At 30.4% G+C, this 23,713-nt stretch overlaps 2 protein-coding genes across 2 annotated transcripts in view; one reads left to right on the top strand and one right to left on the bottom strand.

Annotated features, from left to right (window-relative positions):
• LOC106682453 (glucose dehydrogenase [FAD, quinone]) overlaps positions 1-5,520 on the top strand; it is a 45,984-nt gene extending 40,464 nt beyond the window's left edge. The window contains exon 3 of the mRNA XM_014423311.3: positions 3,461-5,520. Within this exon, the coding sequence (XP_014278797.1) occupies positions 3,461-5,200 (1,740 nt within the window). The 3' untranslated portion in view covers positions 5,201-5,520. The remainder of the gene's footprint in view (positions 1-3,460) is intronic.
• Flo2 (flotillin-2) overlaps positions 1-23,713 on the bottom strand; it is a 359,128-nt gene that overhangs the window by 203,712 nt on the left and 131,703 nt on the right. The gene's annotated exons all lie outside the window — the stretch shown is intronic.

Here is a 23,713-nt window from a genome sequence, read left to right as displayed (position 1 = left end):
AAATCAATTAAATTGAATTGATCATTAATAATCAGTTTTGACTTGGTCCACTTCATGCCTAGACGTTTACAGGCAATTATTGATGCCAATGGACTTTTTACGAAATATTAAATTTATATTTATTTTCAAAATAAAAGAATAATCAGAAGTGTGCAAATACATTTTTCCAGAGGAATTCATTATTTTTATTTTTATCCATTAATTTAAAAAGGTAATTATTGTACACATATATAATTGTTTTATTTTTAAATATATTTTTTATTAATGTGAAGTTCAATGGATTATTATTTATCTTATGACCGATAGTTTTATAAAAACTGGGTGTGCAAAAAATGTTTCTGCTATTTCAATTCTTCCTTACCGATAGTTTTATAAAAACTGGGTATGCAAATACTTTTTGCCACCACTGTACCTGCCTTAATATGTAATTTCAGATTCGTAGGACTTCGTTTTTGAGCTAGACTGTTCGCAGACAGACACACAGACCATTTCCCCTGTTTATTTTGGACTCAAGGGAGCTAAATAATTTGTACGATCGTAATAATTTTCTTAACTATACATGGAATACCCGGGGTTCTTCAAATGAGCCTTAAAACCTATATGATCTATGACAGTTTTGTCACGAACAACTACTTCATTATATTCCTTCGCGTAGGTCAATGATCAACAAACCCACTAGCCTAACTAGACGAGGTGATTAACCCACGTTTAGAAGGCACTCAAAGGTTAGAGCGATTGAATACTTCCAGTCTCGCCTTAACCAGGTAGTTGCCTATTGACAAACGCTATTCATAGGCAAATGAAGAAGAAAGGTAAAGTAAATATGGTTGTCAAAGCGTAACCTTGCACGTCGTTGACACACAATGAAAGCCATTGTGAAGGGTGCTAGAGACAAGGTGTTCATTGAGTAGGCTGTGGGTGGCAGACTACGTGATCTTCCTACCGGTGGGGCTCCATTATGGCCGTTTTGTTGACATTTTCTAAGCTTAAATTAGGCCGGTAGTAATTGCTTTTTGAGACTGATAACAGGACTGCCCTTGTGTCGTACTAAATATAACTACCTCATTGTAAGGAATTTCATTAATGAACTTGCTAAATATAGAAAGGTTGTAAAACGCAACCCTGTTTTTTTTTGTGAATGAAGCGATCCCAATAGAAGATGGGCTTAGATACAAATTTATATGTGAAATAAAGTTCCTTAGGACTAACTTATACAAAAATAAAACTATATAAGAATACATTTTTTGTTTTACTAGTTTATTATCATATTTTAAACATATCGATTACTAAGAAGTACATTTCCACTAACTTTACAAACGACACAATTAATTTAGAATTTATACCTAAATCCTGTTGAAAAACTAATTTATTATTATTATTTATTAATTAAGTTGTACTTTTCCTTTACTTTTCCTACTTTTACTTTGTACTTTTAAGAGAGAACATTTAATTGTAAAGTCAGTGAAAATGGCCATACCACCACTGTGAAGTAACGCATCAATATGAAGTTGTCTGAAGTGCTTTCAGTTGGACTTCATAATTTATTTATTATTTTTGAATCACAAGAAGCTGGTTTCTAATTAGTTGTAAAGTTTAAAACTTATTTTGTGTATATAATAAATATTAAAGTATTAATAATAATTAAATTTAAATTCACAATTCACTAACTATAAATATATTATTTGATACTTAATATTTTAAAGGTATTTTTTTAAAATTCTGTTAACGTAAGTCTAGTGTGTACGTGTGTGCATAATTTTTTTTTTATAAAATTTGTTTTATCGGGAATGCTATAACCTGCAGCAATTTTGATTCAATTCGTGCTATATACTTATAAAATTTAAATTACCATATATGGAAGCTCTATCAACAAAATAAAGTTGAGAAAAATCCTCATTTAATAATAATAATCTTTATTTATTTTGGATTGATCCCTTTAGAATAATATACAGGCGTCAAAATTAGGCTTCAGAGCCTTAGGGTGAAATACAAAATAAAAATTAAATTATAAAACGTCATAAAATAATGAATTTAAAAAGATAAAAATGATCAAAAGTAATTAATAGAATATATAAAATAAGAATAGAATAAATATAGTAAAACCATATGTCATACAATAAAACATAAGATGACACTTCTGATAATAAGTAATAGAAAAAAAAATTAAATATAATTAAACTAAAACTAATAAATGGAAAGGTACAATTTCTGCTAATGTACATATTAACAAGACCTTCCTCTACTCAATTACATGGTTGTGATAAATGTTTAATAATAGTGTTTGCAGAGAAATAAATTTTGACTGTTTTTTTAATGGATAATTAACTAATTAGATATAAATGTATTGACCTGGGGAGAATAGCCTGAATGAAGTTTTAGAGTTTTTAAATTATATGTTTGCAAAGTGGTAATGAGTAGATGTCCCTGAAGATGGCCGGATTGGCCGAAACGTTGGACGAATAAAAGAAATAAAGTTTTGAGACTATAATTGGATATTATTTGAGTTCTTTATTAAAGAATTACCAGTCTCAAGAAAATATTAAGATTATAAATAAATAAATATTGTTGAAAAGATTAATATTTTTAAAAAACAGTTATTAGAATATCTATCTATTCAATCGTTTGAGTGTAAAAAATCAAAGAAAAACTGTTTGGAATTTTTTTAATATTTTAATATAACGAAAACAATAATTAAAGAGTAACTGAAATTTAGTTGAAATATTGATCAATAGTTCATATAATTAGTGCAGTGATTTTCTAAAATTATAGAAGTAATAAATTGCACTCATCAGTAAATTAATCACTCGCAGTTCAAAAATTACCACTTATCCTGATGAAAATAATAACTCCGAGTGAATGCCTGGCCAAAAAGGTTTCGGTTAATAGTAATGATCAAGTAAGATCAAATAAAATATTGAGCTTTTGGTAGTTAACGTTAGGAAGGAGATTCTAGCAGATCTTTAGTATCTAGTAGACACTACTAAAATTTACAATAAAATGGAAGAATAAAAGACAAATTCAAAGAATCAGTCCTTCATGACTTCATTTCGGAAATATGTGAAAGACGTAACCGTATATTAACTATGCATCATTTTAGGGAAAAATTAATAAACCATTGATAATTAATTCTGTTTCTCAAAGATATAACCAATGTTTAAGATAAACCATTGTGTATAACATAGATAAAAATCAAAACCTGTTTAAGGACTAAATTGAATTTAATTATTAATTATTCTTTAATTGTTAATTATTCATAATTTATTTATTATTTATCGCTATTTCATAATAACGTTTCTTTGACAGCTGGACACCCTTGTATTATTTTTTAAAACACTGAGTGGATAAAGTAGTACGCATTTCCTCTAAAGACATAGAATATTACAATATTCATCGATACAAAGTTACTATAAGCTAATAATAATATAATATTTAAATTTGAAATATTTATTTTTTGTTTCAGCCCCAAAAGGAGTATGACTTCATTGTTGTCGGAAGCGGCTCGGCAGGTGCGGTGGTCGCGAATAGACTCAGTGAGGAGCAGGGCTGGACGGTGCTGCTCCTGGAGGCCGGTGGAGACGAATCCGAAATATCAGACATACCATCTCTGGCAGGATACCTCCAGCTGACAGATATGGACTGGCAGTACCACACGGAGGTACCCCAACAGTCCGCCTTCTGTCTAGCCATGAACGGCGACCGCTGTTTTTGGCCAAGGGGTAAGGTTCTTGGAGGATCCAGTGTTTTAAATGCAATGATCTATGTACGCGGTAATAGGAACGATTATGACCTGTGGGAAAGTCTTGGAAACAAAGGGTGGTCGTACAATAATGTTTTACCCTTTTTCAAAAAGTCTGAAGACAACAGGAATCCTTATTTGGCAAATTCCTCCTACCACTCAACGGGTGGATATCTTACGGTGCAAGAATCACCCTTCAGGACTCCATTATCACTGGCTTTTGTAAAGGGTGGCGAAGAATTAGGATACCCTAACAGAGATATCAATGCGGAATCCCAGACAGGATTTATGATCGCACAAGGTACTATCCGCCGTGGTTCCAGATGCAGTACGGCCAAAGCATTTCTAAGACCGGTAAGACTACGGAAAAACTTAGATATATCAATGTATAGCCATACGACAAGAGTGATAATGGATCCAAAAAACATGAGAGCAGTAGGAGTAGAATATATTAGAGATGGTGTTCGAAGGAGAATCAGGGCAAAGAGAGAAGTGATACTTTCAGCGGGAGCTATCAACTCGCCACAACTCCTCATGTTGTCAGGTATTGGACCGAAGGAGCACTTGGAAGAGCTAGGAATACCAGTTCTGAAAGACCTGAGAGTAGGTTTCAACTTACAGGATCACGTGGGGTTAGGAGGCCTCACATTTCTCATCGACGAGCCAGTCACCTTCACGAAAAAACGTTACCAATCTTTTTCAGTTGCAGCCGACTACATCATGCACGAAAGAGGACCCATGACTTCTCTAGGAGGAGTCGAGGGGGTAGCATTTGTCAACACCAAGTACGCACCACCCTCAGGAGAGTGGCCCGACATTCAATTCCATTTCGCACCAAGTTCAGTCAACTCTGATGGTGATCAGATACGAAAAATTCTGAACTTAAGAGATGCAGTTTATAACACTATGTATAAACCTCTCGAATCAGCGGAGACATGGACAATCTTGCCACTATTGCTCCGGCCTTTGAGTACAGGGCGAGTCAAACTGAAGAGCCGGGATCCAATGGCAGCACCATTGATAGACCCAAACTACTTCACACACAAGGAAGATATTTTAACCTTGATCGAAGGGATAAGGATCGCTATGAATCTTTCCGACACTCCGGCATTCCAGAGGTTTCGATCACGTCCATTGCTGACAAAGATGCCCGGCTGTAGGAAATATGAGTTTGGGTCCGATGACTACTGGGAATGTGCCATTCGCCATTTTACATTCACTATCTATCATCCTTCCAGTACTTGCAAAATGGGAATAGATCCAGATGCGGTGGTCGATCCCAGGCTACGAGTACATGGAGTTAAGGGGTTGAGAGTAATAGACGCTTCAATTATGCCAACTATAGTAAGTGGGAACCCGAACGCCCCCACGATCATGATAGGAGAGAAAGGGGCACAGATGATAAAGGAGGACAACAAAAATTACCGGAAGAGGTCAACAAAAAGAAAGAGTGGAAGAAAGTAGTTATTTCAGATAATTTGTGCCGACAATGAATGACAGCTAAACTAGTCAAGAGTTTATTATTTATAAATGATATTTATAATGACAAATATATGTAAGTATACTCTAATATAAAGTATTGTAATAATATATTGAGGGCCATCAATCTCATACAGTCTTCTATAAAAAGACCAATCCAAAATAATTTATCCAAAGCAATTATTTAATGTATACATATAGATGATGTAGATGAAAATAATAAGTATTATTATTTTAAGGTAAAATTTTCATTGTAAATTTATAATACATACATTTAATCCTACAAAAAAAAAAAGAAGACTATCATAACATATCATGTGCAATACATCACTTTTACCATTTGATTGCACTTACTTTTTAAAATTGTTTCTATTTTACAACTATAACTATAAGTATTAGCAATTACAAAAATTATTAATATTGCTCAAATTTGTTAATAATAGTTTTAAGATTTAATTTTATTGTTGTACAAAATAATTATTGATATTATTATATTACGTTGTTAATATTATGTTGTAATAAAATATCACATAGCAGAGAGGAAATATGGAAATAGTTGTCAGGGATATACTAAAGTCTTTGATTCCAAATGAACCATCATGAATAGATATAAACTTATTTGTAACCACATCCTTAATTCTTTCCTAGACCTAGAATGGTGCTGTAATAATGTTTATCCTATAGATCAATAGTTTAATACATAATTCTAAACAATATTAATAGAAATTAGTATCAATATTTTAATTTAAATAATACTGCTTATTGCAAAAATTACTCAATTATACCTATTGTACTTATCAGTCATATCGAATATGATTTAGAACTCTAAAAAAAAAAAAAAAAAATTCCTTTTAATATTTTATTAATTTAGTTCCTTTGCCACATAAATAAAGGATAAGTACGAAGCAAGGTAATACAGGACACACAAACATCTTCATAACAAAGGGTATTGGCTCTATAGAATGAATGTTTAAAACCATAGACGGGTCTAGCTGAAAAAAATTATTTGATTGCAGTTTTTTGATGCGTGATTTTGAGGCTGATGATTTCGAAAAAAAATGTTTTAAAAAATATAGAACTAGTAGTTTTCGGGATTTAGCACATATTTTGCAAATGAACTTGAAAATTGACTTTTCACTTGAGGAAGGATAAGGAGTGGATACAATTTAAATCAGATCATGCTTTCACTAATACCAAACTTCTTAACAACATAAGACCACCAAATAAAGCGTTTTAAAAATGTAGGTATTTCAAAAAATATACCTTTGCGAATGAAAAGTGAATGAAATTAGCTGAAAGTAATACATGGCCCGATTTACACTAATCACCAACTTTCCATAAATTTTTAACCAGATAATGTTACTTGATACTGGATTATTTTTGCACTAATTAACTGGTTGCATTTGTAATGGACTTTATATAATTAATTGTAATGATAAATGAAACATAATTAACAAAAAAGAAAAATCTATTGCATAAGTTAAAGGTGGTGTAGGGGAAGCCGAAATAGAACATTTATTGTTAGAGATAGTTAATTTTGATTGGGGTTTAATGATGATGGTGTTAGTTATGTGGAAAGATGTGGACTTACACCTTGCTTCGGTTTTCCTCTCCGCATCCCTATACTTCTCTCTCCTCTGCTCCTGGGAGGCACTCCATCTCTACTCACTCATGGTTTGATTTTCAGTTAATAAGAGTGAAGAAAGAAAGCTGCTTGTAGAACAAGATACCTCATGCTCCAGTTTCTTCTTCTCCCCACAGAGAGCGCTAGAGAAGGTAAGTTTTGCTGTTGGCCACATGGGGCGCTAGTAATGCCTTTGATTGATTTTTTAGAAATTAATAGAATATTATGAAGATATCTTCAAAAACTTAACATAAGTCTTTTGGAACAGTGAGCAAGATGACAAATCCAACAACTTTTTAGTATGCATCGAATTAATACACAACTTATTCTTAACATAGCCTCTGAGGCTGACACAAAAATTTCTAGACAGATCTAATACCAAGCTCACAAGTTTTTGCTACGAGTAAAATAAAATTTTAAATTAAAAATTTGGTATTAATTGACAGTAATAATGCACCTACAATTTATAAAGAAGTGAATTTTTTTTAGGTAAGTAATTAAAGTTATTTTTGTTCTGAAAAATAATTGATTTAATTAATTCTTTTGCTGATTTAATTTTTATTAGAGCTATCCCAAATTAGTTTTAAATTTAATACATAATATTAATATAAAAAAAATACATTAAGAATCAATTATTATATCATATTTTGATTTTAACAAATACAATTTATGTTTAACCTCCAAAGTAACCAAAACTGACAATACATAGCAAATTCAATTTCATATAATAACTGATTCAAATTAATATAGCAAATTCTAGAATTTTGGGCAGATTTGTCCGAATCTGGAACATTGGTGTCCCTCCTCTCCGCATAGGAGTCAGAAAGGAAGGCTAATTGTGAATGTGACTTTGTGGCATTTAGTCGAATGATTTATATTCATTAATTAATTCTACATCAGTAAATTAAATGCTTTGTTTAGGTTCTCCCCCGTTAATTATAAATAAATACAAAAACAAAAAAATAAAGAACATATAGTCCCAACCTTCATAAAAAAACAACAGCACTGTTGCAGCTTTATATAAAAAATAAACAGTTTTGATTCTGACAACAATGATTTTACATAAAGAAAATAATACTTGAGGCTATTTGTATATAAGAAAATATTAATTATACCGTTTTAAATTTTTTATTACACACGAGAAATCCATAGCAACACAATGCAGAAATTTTGAGTAAAATTAATTTTTGATTAATATAGTTAAATTATAGGTTAGTATTTATAATAAAGTTAGATGGGGTTTTCTATAATAATAGATATATGAAAATAGTTCATAATATATTTTATATTTTGAAATAAAATGATAATATGACAGAGCTAATTGTGAGGTAGATAAAATAATATATTTCTTGATGAGTTAGAGTAGAATAACTTGCAATTAAAAGAATTTATATTTAAATGATATATGGATGATTAGGCATAAAATAGGGTAAATTAATTATTAAATAATATGATTTCCTAATTGATTTGTTGTTTAAGAGGTTAACTTGAGTATATTATATCAAACCTGGGCAGAAAATTTTTAATGAGCAATCTGAGGCCGTGAAGTTATAGTTAAGATATGCTCATTACTAATAGGCATACTTCTTAATAACAACCATTGAGAATTCATCAATTGTTGTAATTTGAAATTTTAATATCCTTTTGTCATTTAACTTATAAAAACATTTCAATACTGTATAAATTTAACCATCGCGTTGTTTACGGGGAAATGACAAAACTAAAATGACAAGAAAAAACAAAAAAAGGTACTAAGGCCCCAGAAGATGGACGGTCCGAAACTGAATGAAGTAAATAGGGGAATCAGAAAAAGAAATACTCAAGGAACCAAAATACACGTAAATATTTATATATAATTTTAATGTTTACAAAATTACAGAAAAAAAAATTAACACAAAAAGCGCTTCAAATCTTGTGGTTACGGTAATTTGAGGATTAAAAGCCCATTTTTTTTTTAAATAAACTTAAATATATTGGAGTCTTTTCAAAAGAAAACTAATGAAATAATAAAACAGCAAGTCACACATTTACGGTTTGATATTCATATTTTTTTTTTTCAAATGAATATTGATTTTTCCCATCGATTACGTATCTAAATTGCTAGGCCAATATGACTTGAAACTTTCGCAGGAAAGGAGAAAAAAAAACAGTCATCTGGTTATATCACTCAATAATCTATTACATAAATACAAAGGGAACTACTATTTTGAATTTACAACGTACAAATGAATTTTATAAGCATCTAAGGATAAATCAAGGCTTATAAAATAAATGAATAAGAAAATAACATAATTTAATTTTTTCAGACAAAAAAAATTATAATTGCAAGATTGATTACAGAAATGTAAGCTTATGATTGACTTGAAAAAAAAATAATTTAATACTAAACTAAAGTAATTTAATAATTTATTAACTCTGCAGTTTTAATGAATTAAAGCAAAAATAAATACATAAAATAATAAGTAATATTTAAACAAATTGAATATTCACTGGTATAATAAATACCCTTCAATTTAACACGCAGCAGTTCCTGAATCATCTGCGTGGCTTTGCAGAAGTTCTTCGTACAGCGAAAAGGATAAGTAATTATACTTAGTGATATTAAAAGAACATTCCCAACAAATATTTAAAAAATAATAATGCATAGAAAAAATAATACGAAAATAATAAAATCAGTTTTTCAAAATAATTATTGAACTAAATCATTTAATACTTCGGTCATTTAAGCACTTCTACATTTAAAACATGATTTTTTAATACATTAAAACAATTTTATAGAGAGTGGATACCAAAAACATATTAAATATATATATAACTAATTTTTAAAAAAATAAAGATTGGGAATAAATATATCCGATAAAGAAAAAAAATATCCGCGTTATATTTCTGTAATTAGAGATTATATACCTGTGGAATGCACTATATTGGTATGAAAATAAATAAAGAGTTAATTGTAATTACCAAAAAGTCATCAAATATTGATCATACTTAACTATTAATTAAAATATTTAAAAATATCGGAAACAATTTTCGAATCGAATTCAGTCTCCCACACTCGGAACTAAAGATAAAAAAGAAAAGAAAAAAGTATTCACTGTTCCTACTAGGTGAATAGTAAAAGACAAGATCTTGCCAGTAAAAGAAAAAAAACTTGTCGATGCAAGGAGAAGAAACCTATTACCGACTGACATATTTCTTCCACTATCAGAATGCTGGTCAGACTCGCGCTCACATAACACGGGTCTCACTTTCTAAATAATTGATCTACTGTCTCCAGCCAAACGGAATCCCATAGACCCATATTTAAATCCTTAAATTAAAATACAACCTGCTCTATTTACATATTACTATAATAAAGATGTAATTAAGTTTTCATTTTTCATTCCATATATTTGATATTGATATTACATATTTTTAAATATGTTAATATTAATAATATATATATAATAATTAATATATCAAGGTTATCAATTATATAATTAATTAGTATAATGCATAATATTAACGTATTAATTGATTATAACAAGTAATACTACTATATATTTTACTTTAAAATTTCCTTTTTTCTTCCTTTATTTTAGTTCTAACACACTTAGTACTGTATATTTTTTGAAATGTGTGTCAGAAGGGCATACCCAAGATCAAAACTAGGGGTTATAGGTTCCCTCACATAAGTGTTATAGCTTTGCTTATACCAATATATCGTTAGTTTTAATCACCTTTATTTAATTAAATATTTAGAACCATATAGTATTTGTTTAACCATTGAAATTCAGTTGTCCTAGCTAAATAAAGTAAACTAAAGCAAACGTTAAACAGTTTTAAAATACTTTTTATTTATTGATAGATATTACAATCTGCCACACCGTTGTGGGCAATAGTGATGAATGATTACATTCACACTAAAATAAAATAAAATAAGAATAAAAATAAATAAGTAAATGAAAAAAAAATCTCTCTTAAAATATATACAAACAGAAGGTTAAACGAAATGGATATAATAAAACTATGTGTATGAAAGAAAAGAAAAAGAAAAAATAAATAAAATAACATAATGATAAAATAATATAATCTCTTGTCACATTTACACTCTTATATACAATATTTACACAATCGACCTGAGGATCCCTGAGCCTACTCTATCCCCCACGTGTGAGGGGTAGGGCAGAGCTCAAAAGATCACAGCTCATCCCTCTCGCTTCATCACTGGTAGTGAGCCAGTGGAGGCTGAGCAAGTGCGCTGAAGCCTAAATATCTATTGAATCAGAAAATTAATATTTATTGTTATATTAGCTTGATGGAACTTTAATAATAATAGATACGATATAATAACTGTTTATTTTTCAGCGCTAATGCTATTGCAAACGAAGCAAAGGGAGGAGGATATGAATTTCCACATTTAATATAGTGTAAATTATCTTATTTTCGTTATAAAAAACTTGAAGAAGCAAAATATGGATGGTGAGTCACTGACACAGATACTATCGATATATTGATCTAATAAAATCAAAAGTAAAATATAATAATGATCTGGCTAGTTTTTGGCCCATGAGGCTTTGTGGAGGAGTCCCTTAAGCTAGTCTTACAATAAAACCCACCAACTATCCATACCACCTATACAACCAACTATCTATACAATAAAACCCATCTGTAGGTGCCAGTAATCTAATTACGAATTACTATATTGCGGACAATCTATATCATACTCGTCAATATTATTATTACGACATCCCTCAACAATCCATTGACGAAATTCGATATCCAATCAATAATATTGATCGCGTAAGGAAGGGGGCTTTAGACTAAAAAGTTTGGAGATCCCTGATGTAGATTAATGCTGCGGAAGAGATACCACAGGGTATTGTTCTTAGTCGTGCCTATCTCGCCTTTATAACGCACACAGCTAGGCATGGTAAATCATTGACGCATTGGGAAAACGATAAAGGTAAAAAACTAGAAACATTGACAATTTAACACACTTATACCATATATCTATATGGCAGTGTAAATAACTTTGATTAATAAACTATCACACGACCAGAATAAAATCATATCAAAAAGCAAATTCAACACACATATAAAATGAAAACATGAAATAATATATATTTTTTTAAATAAATAAACGTAAAATGTGTAAAGAGAAATTCAATGATTTATAATGTTTCAAGAATTAATAGGTGATTTTATGATAAATGTTTTTAACAGTATTTTATTTTTTAAAACCTAAAGAAAAGTAAGTAAGAACAAGCACAAAGAATAAGTGAATAGCAATCTGCGTTTTCCAATGCTCATTCAAAGGTTAATGATCAAACATATATCAAAGAACCATGATTGATTTAGAATTGTATCTTGATGACCTATTCTTTCGCTTGATAGATGAGAGCAGAGTAAGGAAACATCGTGCAATTGTTATTTAAAACGTTTTCTTTCATTGTATTACGGTAGTAGATAATAGTACATTTTGTAAATCATTAATTTACAAAATAAGTTAAAACTGAATTCAACGATTAATCATCTGTGTTGGATAATTAAGTAGCTGCAGGAAGCAAAATTAAGTAAAAATCGGTCTCCAGTCAGAAGGATCAACAGGGGAGTACAGTAGCGGTGAAAAAGCGGGTAAAACCCGTCCGGGCTGCAGAAGACAATAGACTCCAGGTGCAGGTTGGGCAACTATATCCCCATTCAGCTTATTATTACTCATCAATGAAAAAGAAACGTCATTTTATATTTTTAACAAGAAATACTAGATGCTTTGTTAAGCACGTAAAAATAAATAAAATGATAAAAAAAAATTAATAAGAATTATCAATATTTATCTCCTTTTTCCTGAAAATAATAGACAATATTGAATAAAGGACATTGGAGTAAAAAGGAGGAACATTTTACATTAGATTCATCAATCCTTGAACATAGGTTTAGGAGTTTTGGTGACGTTTGATAAAATGCGGTAGAATAATTTATTACTAATTATTTACTTATCTTTAGTTAAAATATTATTTAAATATGCTAATAATGTTAAGATAATTGTTAATACTATTTATCATTATTAATTAAAAACATGGAAAATATATATTTTTTCCGTATTTTCTCTGAAAATAATAGACTTTTGCAATGTAAAGATGTAGGGATGCATTTCATAATCTCTAGAACATAGATTTGAGTCTTTTGGGGATGTTTGATGAAATTCAGCCGAATCATTTATAATTAATATTTTATATTAATTACGGGTATTATTTATTGTTAACTATAAAATATGGTCAAATTATTTTTCTCATATTTCCCCGAAAATATGTAACTTTCTATGGAAAGACATTAGGTGCATTTTATGTACGTTGTACATAGACAGGACAATGCTAAAAAAGTATAGCCAGCGGAGCGATTCCGGATCCAATACAGTGACCCCCGCCATCAGCGAACCCTGCCACTTCGTTACAATGCCATTTGGCAAAGGAATAGCATTTTATATATGTATATATATTTTATATTATTTATTGTACACATTGTATTAGTTTTTAAAAATAAGTAATAGGAGGTTAAAAATAAATAAATAAAATAAAAGTAGAAGTGACATCCAGTTTTTTTTTTTTTTTCTGTAAAAATGTTAGTTTCCACGCTAACCTCTACAACCTCTCCAAATTGTTTAAACCTATTTCTCCTCCAATTTGTTCGTGTTTTTATAAAGAAATTGTGAAACAATTAGGTCACTTTTTATATTTTTTACAAACAATACTAAGGGGGAAATATGATTTTAACGATGGAGCTCTATTATTCAGGTTTTTTTTTATTATAGAGTAATAACCATCTGGCTTAATTATACTGAGGAGAAAATTTGAGAATTGATCAACACCAACTTTAGTAACGAAATCCTGTTTACTCGGGGTACCACAACATTTTAAATACAGGTCACTAATGCGTATCAAAAGTTAGATACTCATTTCAACACCCTTTCTAAAAAGGGAGAGTTACGGGAGAGTGAAGAATTAAAATCATCAATCAGTAAGCAAATCCTCGAGTGCCTGACAGTTAAACAACACGCCGACATTTGGAATAAAGCCCATTCGAACTTAATGCACACGCGAGCCATGGGCGTCGAACGTAGAAGAAAATAGAAATGGAAAGTGGGGAAGGGTGGGAATCCCGGTTGGATAATCGAACATGGAAACGTTTGCAAGTGAGACAATTTCACCGAGGAGTAGTGGCTACGTGACGCTGACCAGGTTCCACAATAAAATAACAGAGCTCGCATCGGATATTGCCTCAATGCCGAGGAGAAACTCGAAGCATCTCCCACCTCCCACATGAGGTCAGCACGTGGGCAAGCCACTACATCATCAATACTAGTACAAGAGCAGGGAAGAAAAAAAGGCAGTTATTCCACCCCAATTTTTGATCACTTTAATGAAAACTAGGTATTATTGTATTAACTATCTAATTACTAGTCAAAACTGACGAGTCTGCCAAGTATAGGTAGGAGGAATAACATGATGGCTGTTTCAAAACGTTAAAAAACATTAAATTTTCATTTGGAGCTCTATATCTTAAAAACTACCGGCAACACTAGAAAATCTATACGAAAATTATTTAAAGGAGAGTAAATTTGCTGAAATATGAGCCCTAATAGAGCTATTTACGTCCAAAAGTTCTTGAGATACTCCTTTTTACGAAGCAACGTTTCTTAAAAATCTATTAAAAGATTTTTTTTATTTATTTGATTGATTTATTTATTGATAGATATTACAATCTGCCACACAGTTGTGGGCAATAGGTAATAGTGATGAATGATCTCATACATACTAAAATGAAATAAATAAATAAATAAAAAAAAAAAAAAAACTCTCTTAAAATATATACAAACAAAAGAATAGATAAGATGAACATAATCAAACTATCTGTATGAAAAATAAATAAATAAAATAATATATACAATATTTACACAATCGACCTGACGATCCCTGAGCCCCCTCTATCCCCCACGTGTGAGGGGTAGAGCAGAGCCCAAGAGATCCCAGCGCATCCCTCTCGCCGCATCACTGGTAATGAGCCAGTAGAGACTGAGCAAGTGCGCTAAAGCCACTAAAAGATTAGTAGTCAGTTAATTTATTTTGAGAAATCTGTATCTAGGAAGTATGTGACGTATAGATGTCTATTATCACTCAGATTAAAGCTAGTTTAACGAACTATAAAATACTATTTAGCCTTTACCTTTGTAGGAATAGTAGTTTTCATGATATTTCCTAAAAGAAATTGATTTATAGTTGTACGGACAATAAGTTTTGAGTTTTGGAAAACATTATTACAGAAACCATAGAAGTACAGATGTTTGTCAACACTCAAATTAAAGCTAGTTATGTTTACTATAAAATAGTTTATAACGTTCACCTTTGTAGGAGTAGTAGTTTTTTTTTTATTTTTGACAAAAGAAATTCACAAACTGTTATTTTCAAGTTCCTCGTATAAAATGTTTAATTTTTGAAAAAATATCTCTAGAGCCACAAGACGCACATATGTCAGCCAACATTCGAAATAAAGGGAATTTAACTTACTATAAAGTAGTTTATAACACTTATCTTCATAGGGGTAGTAATTTTTATGATATTCGCATATTAATATAAATTCTGCAAATGAAAATTTGTCCGAACAACTATAAATCAATTTATTTTAACAAATATCATGAAAACTACAACTCCTACGACGATAAACTACTTCATAGTCCATTAAACTAGCTTCAATTTAAGTGCTAACAGATATCTGTACGACAAATGGTTTTTCAGACATAGATTTTTCAAAATAAATTCACTAACTACTGATCTTTCAGTACAACATTTTTATGAAGTATTGCTTTTTAAAAAGCTATATCTCGAGAAATATTGAACGTAAATAGCTCTGTTAGGGCTCACAGTTTAGAAGATTTACTCAACTTTAAATGATATTCTCTTAATTTTTTTATTGTTGTTGGTAATTTTTAAAGATACAAGCTCGGAATGAAAAAATTACTATTTTTAACGTTTTTAAAAAACCGCCATTTTTTATTCCCTCTATATATACTTAGCAGACTCATCAATTTTGAATAGTAATTATACATAATTTTCTTTATAGTAATCAAAAATTGGGGTGAAATAACTGACTTTTTTCTCCTCTTGGGCTCTTGTACTATACCCTTCAAGCTTCAATGATTGACTAGCAATTTCTATTTCAGTTCCCAATTGTTTCAACATACCTACTAACTTTATCAAATAAATATCATCAATTGTCTAGTATAGTAGTCGGCGAAATTGAGAAGGCTAAGAGCCAATTTCACAATTAAAGGCATAAAAAAAATTTAAAACAAAAAAAAAATAAAAAAACTGTATATAATCATAAACTTCGTAAATTTGATTTAAATTATCATGGAGTGATACAGTGGCGTAGATAAGCTACCGATTGGTATGATATTGCTAATGATGTTTTACATAAGCAGATCTCGTGGCCATCTTCTTTTTAGGCGCCTCGGAGGATTGAGAAATGGAGGAGGAAACAAGGTTAGAAACTATTTTGTTTGGAGTGGTTAGGGAGTTTATAATGGAAGGAATGATATATGGTTCGGGCTAGATCAGTTACATATGGAACATTACTTTATGTATGATTTTATTAGTGACAAAGAAAGGAGCATTGAAGATTTTGGATTGTAAGGATTGGATACGAGAGGAATTCGAAGGTTGGAGCCCCAAAGCTCAACTCCGTATGTCCAGATTGGCCTTATTAAAGTCATGTAGATCAGTCTTTTGTAATGAATTGGAAGTTTAGACCGTTTGTTTAGTAAGTAATAGTCGAGTTCGACGTGCAGTTTCCTATCTTTTCAGTCTTGAGTGAGGATTCCATGTCAGTCGTTTGTCCAGATTTAGTCCAAGGTAGCGGATCTGTTCGACAGGGGTCAGAAAAAACTTTTAAAAAATCTAGAAGAGCCTTAAAACAGCTTTTTAATACATTTTTTTTTTAATACATTTTTTTTTTTAAATAAACAAGAATTGTGTGTTATTCCAAAGATAGTACCGCAGACAGCGGCTATTTTCTTAATGTCGTTCTAAAGATTTTCCTAAAGCCATATCAAGCAGCTAGATCAAAAGATAAAGAAAAATAGTTGTTAACTTTTGTTTTGAAAGTTTGACTTAAGTAGGATATTGATAATTCACTTATAAAGATAGAGAATTGAAACTTTGTCATTAAATACGTCATATGTTTAATAGAAACACCTAGAAAATAATCAGTTGGTTCATTTGATAATTAAAAAAATCGAAATACCCAATATAGGTGCAAGTATTCACTTGCACCAAATATACGGAGTAAGAGCATAAATAACTTTCATTATTCTTTCAAAATAGGAGCCGTCCAAGGCAAGTAAACGTAATCTGTTCCTTTAAATTTCCGACCGGAAATAATTTCAATATTATGCTTAAAATTTCACAATAATGCATTTGTTTTTATAAAGTCGAGGGAGGAAAGGAGGGTAACAAGTTGCTTGGTTAAATAGGCAATACAAATATTTTTTATCAAGAGCCAGTATTTTTTATCAAAAAACTGAATTTTTTTTTCTATTATTTTTTAACAAAAAGTAATCATATACACTTGAGAAAAGATAACATTAATATGATAACATATGATCCGCACTTACCACTTGGTTAACGTCCGCTCTTACCCCAACACAAAAAGTTCCTGGGGCAAGTTTTAACTTAAAACATTGTGATTTCAGGAATTATCAATAATAGGAAATATAAATAAATAGGAGAAATAAATTAACTCTATATAGCACCAAATTATCGAAAACAGCTCCCAAGTTCTTATCTAGAGCTCATTACTGTAAAAAGACAATAACTATTTTAAAAAATCTGTTATGATCTTGCCCCTAAAAAGTACTTGAATTCCTCGGAATGTTTTTAAGAACATAAGTTCTTGTCAATTGTTTGGTTAATCAATTAATTGTAAGTTCAATTCCTTGTTGGTAAAATGTTTGTTGGCTCATGTATGATAAGCCAAAACCTTTTTTTTTTTTTTTTAATTCATAATATTACAATCTGCAACAAACATAGGCAATGGGTAGTAGTAAAAATTGTACACTTTTATACAAAAAATAAACAAAATAAGTAAAAAATAAATAAAATATCTAATTGTATATAAGAAGAAACATAAATAAATGAAATGAACACAATCAAACTAAGTAATCTCGACCTAAGGATTCCCGAGTCCAATCTATTCCCCACGCATAAGGGATAAAGTAGGGCACTTTGAGATCCCAGCACAGCCCTCTCACTGTGTCACTGGCAAAGAGCCATTGGTGGCTGAGTAAGTGCACTAAAGCCGCAATCACTCTACATGAGCAGAGCATCTGCCCTTTGCCAGAACTCTAATTGATCAATTTTGTTTTACAAAAACTATCTTGGCCACTGCTGTTTCAGCCATCGAAGTGGATTGTAGGGATGGGTGGAACTGGAAAAGGATTGGACCAAAGGATTAGGATGATTAGTAAGGTTTATAAGGAATTATATATATAAATTATAGTCATATAAATTTTGAATTAAATAAACAGTAAATGCCAAGTCTGGCAATGGCATTCTAATTAACATTTCAATTCCGAATGGACGAAATATTAATTCGTTGAATTTTTCTTGGAGAGAACCTATAATAAACGCTATAATGTTTTTTACTTACCGAACGTCTTGGAAATTCTTCGTAATGTTTAAAATTTCCTTATCACATTTAACACAACGCATAACAAAATGGAATACTGATCCACTCTCTCTGTCATCAGAACTGGTTCTATTTCAAAATAAATACATATTTCAAGAGGCGAAAATGCAGTATCTTATATAATACGATATTTGATACTGGATGTTGTAAATTATATAATAAAAATATTATCAAAGAGCTGAAAGGATAGTGTTTAGTAGTTAAGTATATCCTGGCATCATACATAATTGACCAAAAAAAAATATGGTAATCTAACTAATTTATTTCCTTTCTAAATTACAAAAAAAAATTATTACATAATGAACAATTTTCCTCCAAGAATATTTTAGATAAAATAAATATACGGAATGATCTGTTTTTTAAAAATAAATGTAGAATATTAAAAAAGAAAAAGGATACCACCAAAGAACCTTACAGTAAAATTGTATACAAATGAAGAACAATATGAAAATAAAACAACTAGTAAACAAAATATTTTTTATACCGGCGTCCACTGTTAAAAATACTTAAAAAAACTACTTTATTAAAAATAATTTAATTAATGACATTTTCAACTGTATTAAAAATATATACAACAAGGAAATGTGATGTGAGCTAATACAACGGTATGATACAGACTTGTGTAGAATCTACCCATTGATGGAACTCCTAATGATATAAATTCCAGAATTTGATTTGGTAAACTAATTTCCCAAAAATGTCTAACTTTTTCTTATTAAAACAGTAGAGGTTCAGCGAGGGTTCTATACAAGCAGAACTTCGATATTGCTGGAACTTTTATAGATACATAAATCAAATTTTTAATGACATACTTCGTTTTAAATCAAGTAGATAACCTAATTTGTCAGAAAAATAAATTTAGTACTAAATAAGAAAAAGTATGTCTTTATTTCCATAGGCGCTGAGGGTTTCATCATATGATTTGTCACATTGTGTTTCACATGTGACCTGACTAACTTACAGCCGAAAAGCATTTTCAATACTGGTTATAAAATTTTAACTACGTATATATAAAGAATTTTGACCTAAAATTCCACCTATCAGTTTTTTTTTAAATTTATTTAATGTAATTTACGACTATATTTACATAAAAACACATTAAGTAAATTTGATGTAATATAGAAAGGGTGATATAGGCATGTAGAGAAACTACCCATTGGTAGCACTCAAATCATATTTTTACGCAAGAAGGTCTCGAAGCCATTTTCTTTTCAGGCGCCTTGGAGGTTTGTCAGAAATATAAGAAGAAAGGGATAAGAGGACCAGCCTATATGCCAAACCTGTCATTCCCCATTATCAATAAATCATATAATTGAAGAATGTCCATCATTTCGTCAAGCCTTCGAAAATAATAAAATTCCACGAACAAGAGAATTGGCCCTTAAAGACTCGGAAGAATCCATAGACAAAATAATAAAATTTCTCAAAGAAACACAACTTTATACTAAAATATAATCCACCAATACCGACCAGTGTAAAAAGGAAATAGTCTACATTCAACTATAAGTCAAGAAGATAGATGAAGTAAAAAGGGGATAAATTATTAAAAAAAAAGATTGTCCTTGAGGAAGGTAGGGTTGGCCGAAAGGTTGGACTATTGATATAATAAAGAATGTTGAGACTTAATAAGGATACCATCTGACTTAATTAATAATATTAAAATTAAACTTCATGAAACACCAGTGTTTAATAAAAAAAATTATCCCATAACCTAAAACACATAATAATGGGCCACAGGGACTATTTCCTAGATATTAAAGTCGCACATGGAATTTGCCTCCTTTTACTTTCCATAGCATTCCAACTCTATATAGGGCAAGACAACCTGACGTAAAAGAATGACTCTAAACCCGTCTTCACTTGCATAACTCCATTTATGCATTGACATTATAAATGTCAAAAAGGAAATATCAATAAAAAACACAAAACAGTACCGTGTCTATTGTGTGAAAAAATACATAGATTTTTTTCAGAAGTAAAATTTCAGTTAAATTCAAAACTAAACAATAATGCAAACAAATGATAGGACGTGGCAGGAAACAATACTATATATAAAATAATCGATAAAGTGTAAATATACAAAGTGTCTTTTAAAGCCATCTTTTTCTTAAATAAACAGTAGTTTTTTTAATTTCAGCCATAGCTGAAGTGTTGATAAACCTTTAAATATTAGGTTTATCTCTATCTGAGTTTTTAGAATATTACTTAAAGGACAATTTCAAATAATTCATAATAACATAAATGGCATTTATGAAAGTGTTATGAAATAAGTATCAGCAAGAGTATTTTCTCATTCGAAATCGATTTGGCGTAGTAAATTTGAAGACAAAAAACGTTATTAAAATACAAAGTTGTGCCGCCCAACTTCATTGGACTACTAGTCACACAGCTTACTTATTTTAGACTCATCAGACAATATTTTTAATCTTACGATAAGTAAGCTAAACCAAGTATACAATAATAATTATAAATATTAATAATATAAGAACATAATATAACATAAGAACATGACATTTTTTTATCTCTTTGGTTCTTTTATCTTCCCCCCCTTTTCTTTTCTCTTTTTCAAGATTTTTTACCTCCTTCCCATCTTTTCCCATTTCTCACTTTTTTTTCCTTTTCTTTCCCTTCTTTTTCCCTTTCATACTTTGGTTTCAACCCAATGTGCCTTTAACAGAATAATGGATAAAATAGTGATAGAGATATGAGAAGATATATGAACGATACTTGAGTAACAAATATAAATAAGAAAAAAATCAACAAACTACGTTTAAATTAATAAACAATAAATATTAAAAATTTATACAGAAATAATAAAGTAAAAAATAAAATAATAACTTAATAAGATCATTGAAGTGATATCATATATTAGGTAGGGCAGGTTTGCTGTACTGATGATTGGGTTGCAATGGCCCAGTGGAAATTTAAAAGAAAAAAAAATATCAAGTTCTTAGTGAAATCACCTGACTACTGTTAAAAGAATAATTTTAATTTCTTTTTTTTTAATTTAATTTGGAAAGTCATAGTATTTTTATATCAATATAGTTAATTACTCAGGTCAACAATAGAAAATTTGATTTGATAATTTTGGCTTATTTTAATGTTTTTTTGTGTCCTCAAGAGGAAATAGTAATACGAAAAATATTAAAGGCTATCACCACTGTGTGAAGTGATGTCCGTTACAATTTTATTCAGGAGATATTCAGGTCGGAAGATTTTCATTGTCATGAATAATTTAGGTTAAAATAAATAAATTAACATATGTTTCAACTATTTTATTAATGAAATGTGAAAATTAACTTTATATTAAATATTGTTCAAAGTGATTGAGTGATTACACTTTCTTTTACAACAGCAGTGGCTGAACGGCACTAGATATATTGTTGTTTCGCAATTTCCACCTATACTTTTCCAGAGCCGTTTGACCAATCCTGCTGTGATAGAGATGGCGAGCCTGTCTGCCTCAAGATAATCATAAATAATTTATAATTTATTAACTTCATTAATAAAGTAATCTGAACAAACCAACCTAAGACCAGTGAGCCACTCATTACTAGCAATATTAATATATTAAAAGAAGAACTAGGGAATAATATGATTATTAACCCTGAAAAACAAAAGTAATGAGGGTTGGGAAGAAGCCAGAGTCGTAGAAAAAATCCTTAAACAAGTGGAAAACTTTATATACCTTGGCGCGCACCTAATGAAAATGGATATATCGATTCAGAGGTGACTGAGATACTGCGAGCAGGATGTTAAGAGAGGTTTTCTAAACAGATAAGATGAGGAAAGAGAAAACAAACGGACAGTTTTCAGATCTACATTTCTTTCCAATTTGAAATATACTTCAGAATCATAGACGCTGACGAATAAGCATCAAGCAAGGATACTAGCCTCGGAAATGAGATACCTCCGAAAGATTGAGGGAAAAACAAGAAGAGACAGAGTACGCAACACCCACATCAGGTCGAATCTCAAAGTAGAGGGCAAGAGAGGAAGAGGACGGCCTAGAAGGATTTGGGAAGATGAGGTAAAAAGCAACTTCCAGAGAAGAGGACTTCAATGAAATGATAGAACGCACCTTGCACCAGATCCGCAGAAGCTCCTCACACTGATACACTCACAATAAGTAATCTGAACACACATTAATTTATTTATTATGACCTAAATAATTCATAACAATAAAAATCGTTTGACGTGAATATCTCCTAAACAAATCGTGAACATACATAACTTCAAAAAAAATTTTTTTTAGTTTCATATTTTTAGTTTAGACACTTGACCCAGAAACAAACCCTGTATAATATTCAACATAACACAGAACATACAGAAAAAATGTAGCTTTAATATCCAATAGCAGAAGGTTAACAATTAAGTAACTTTTAGAGAGAATTAAAGTACTCATATTAAATATTGCAATTTATAGTGTGGATTTAGAATTTCATTGTAGATTAATAGTTTAATTTATGATGATTCTTCTATATTATTTATAACTTTATTAATCATACGTTTGTTTTAAATTTCCACACTGATTTAATCATCACTTAAATATTTTTTCTCTTGATGAGTATTAATTTTAAGAAGAGAAAATGGTCGGGGGGTGCGGTCAGCGTAAAAAAAAAAAAAAACGCACACAAATAAACAAACGAATTGTTCATTCCTGCCGACGTTTCGACCTAATTTTCAAGTATTCATCAGGGCTATAAAAACAAAAGGACAACAACCATCATTCAGAAAATAAAATAAATACTAGACTAAAAAAATTAGAAATATAAGTAATAATGAAATGAAAATATAAACTAGTTGATTAATAACTATCGACAAAGACAGTAATAGATTGATAACATTATTATTTATATACATATAAATGCGAGTAATAAATAAATGATACAGTGGATAAGAATATTATTGAAGATTAACATTAAAAACCTTTTAGTTATATTATAAGCAGGTCACCTTTAGCAAAAGTCAAAGGGGCTTCATTAAGGGTCTGCCGGGAACAGATGTCAGCGCTAGAGTCATCGACGCGATCATAAAAGACGCCAAAAGTAGGAAAAAGGATTGCGCGGTGGTTTTCCTGGACGTCGTTGGCGCTTTTGACAACGTTGGTCACGGGCACATAGTGAGCTCGCTGGAGGCAAGAGGTGTGTCAT

This window comes from Halyomorpha halys, unplaced genomic scaffold (genome assembly GCF_000696795.3).
Source record: "Halyomorpha halys isolate HHAL.00 unplaced genomic scaffold, Hhal_1.1 Scaffold415.1, whole genome shotgun sequence".
Classification (NCBI taxonomy): Eukaryota; Metazoa; Arthropoda; class Insecta; order Hemiptera; family Pentatomidae; genus Halyomorpha; species Halyomorpha halys.
Note: the sequence above shows the minus strand (reverse complement) of the source record. Positions and strands in the feature narration are given on the sequence as shown.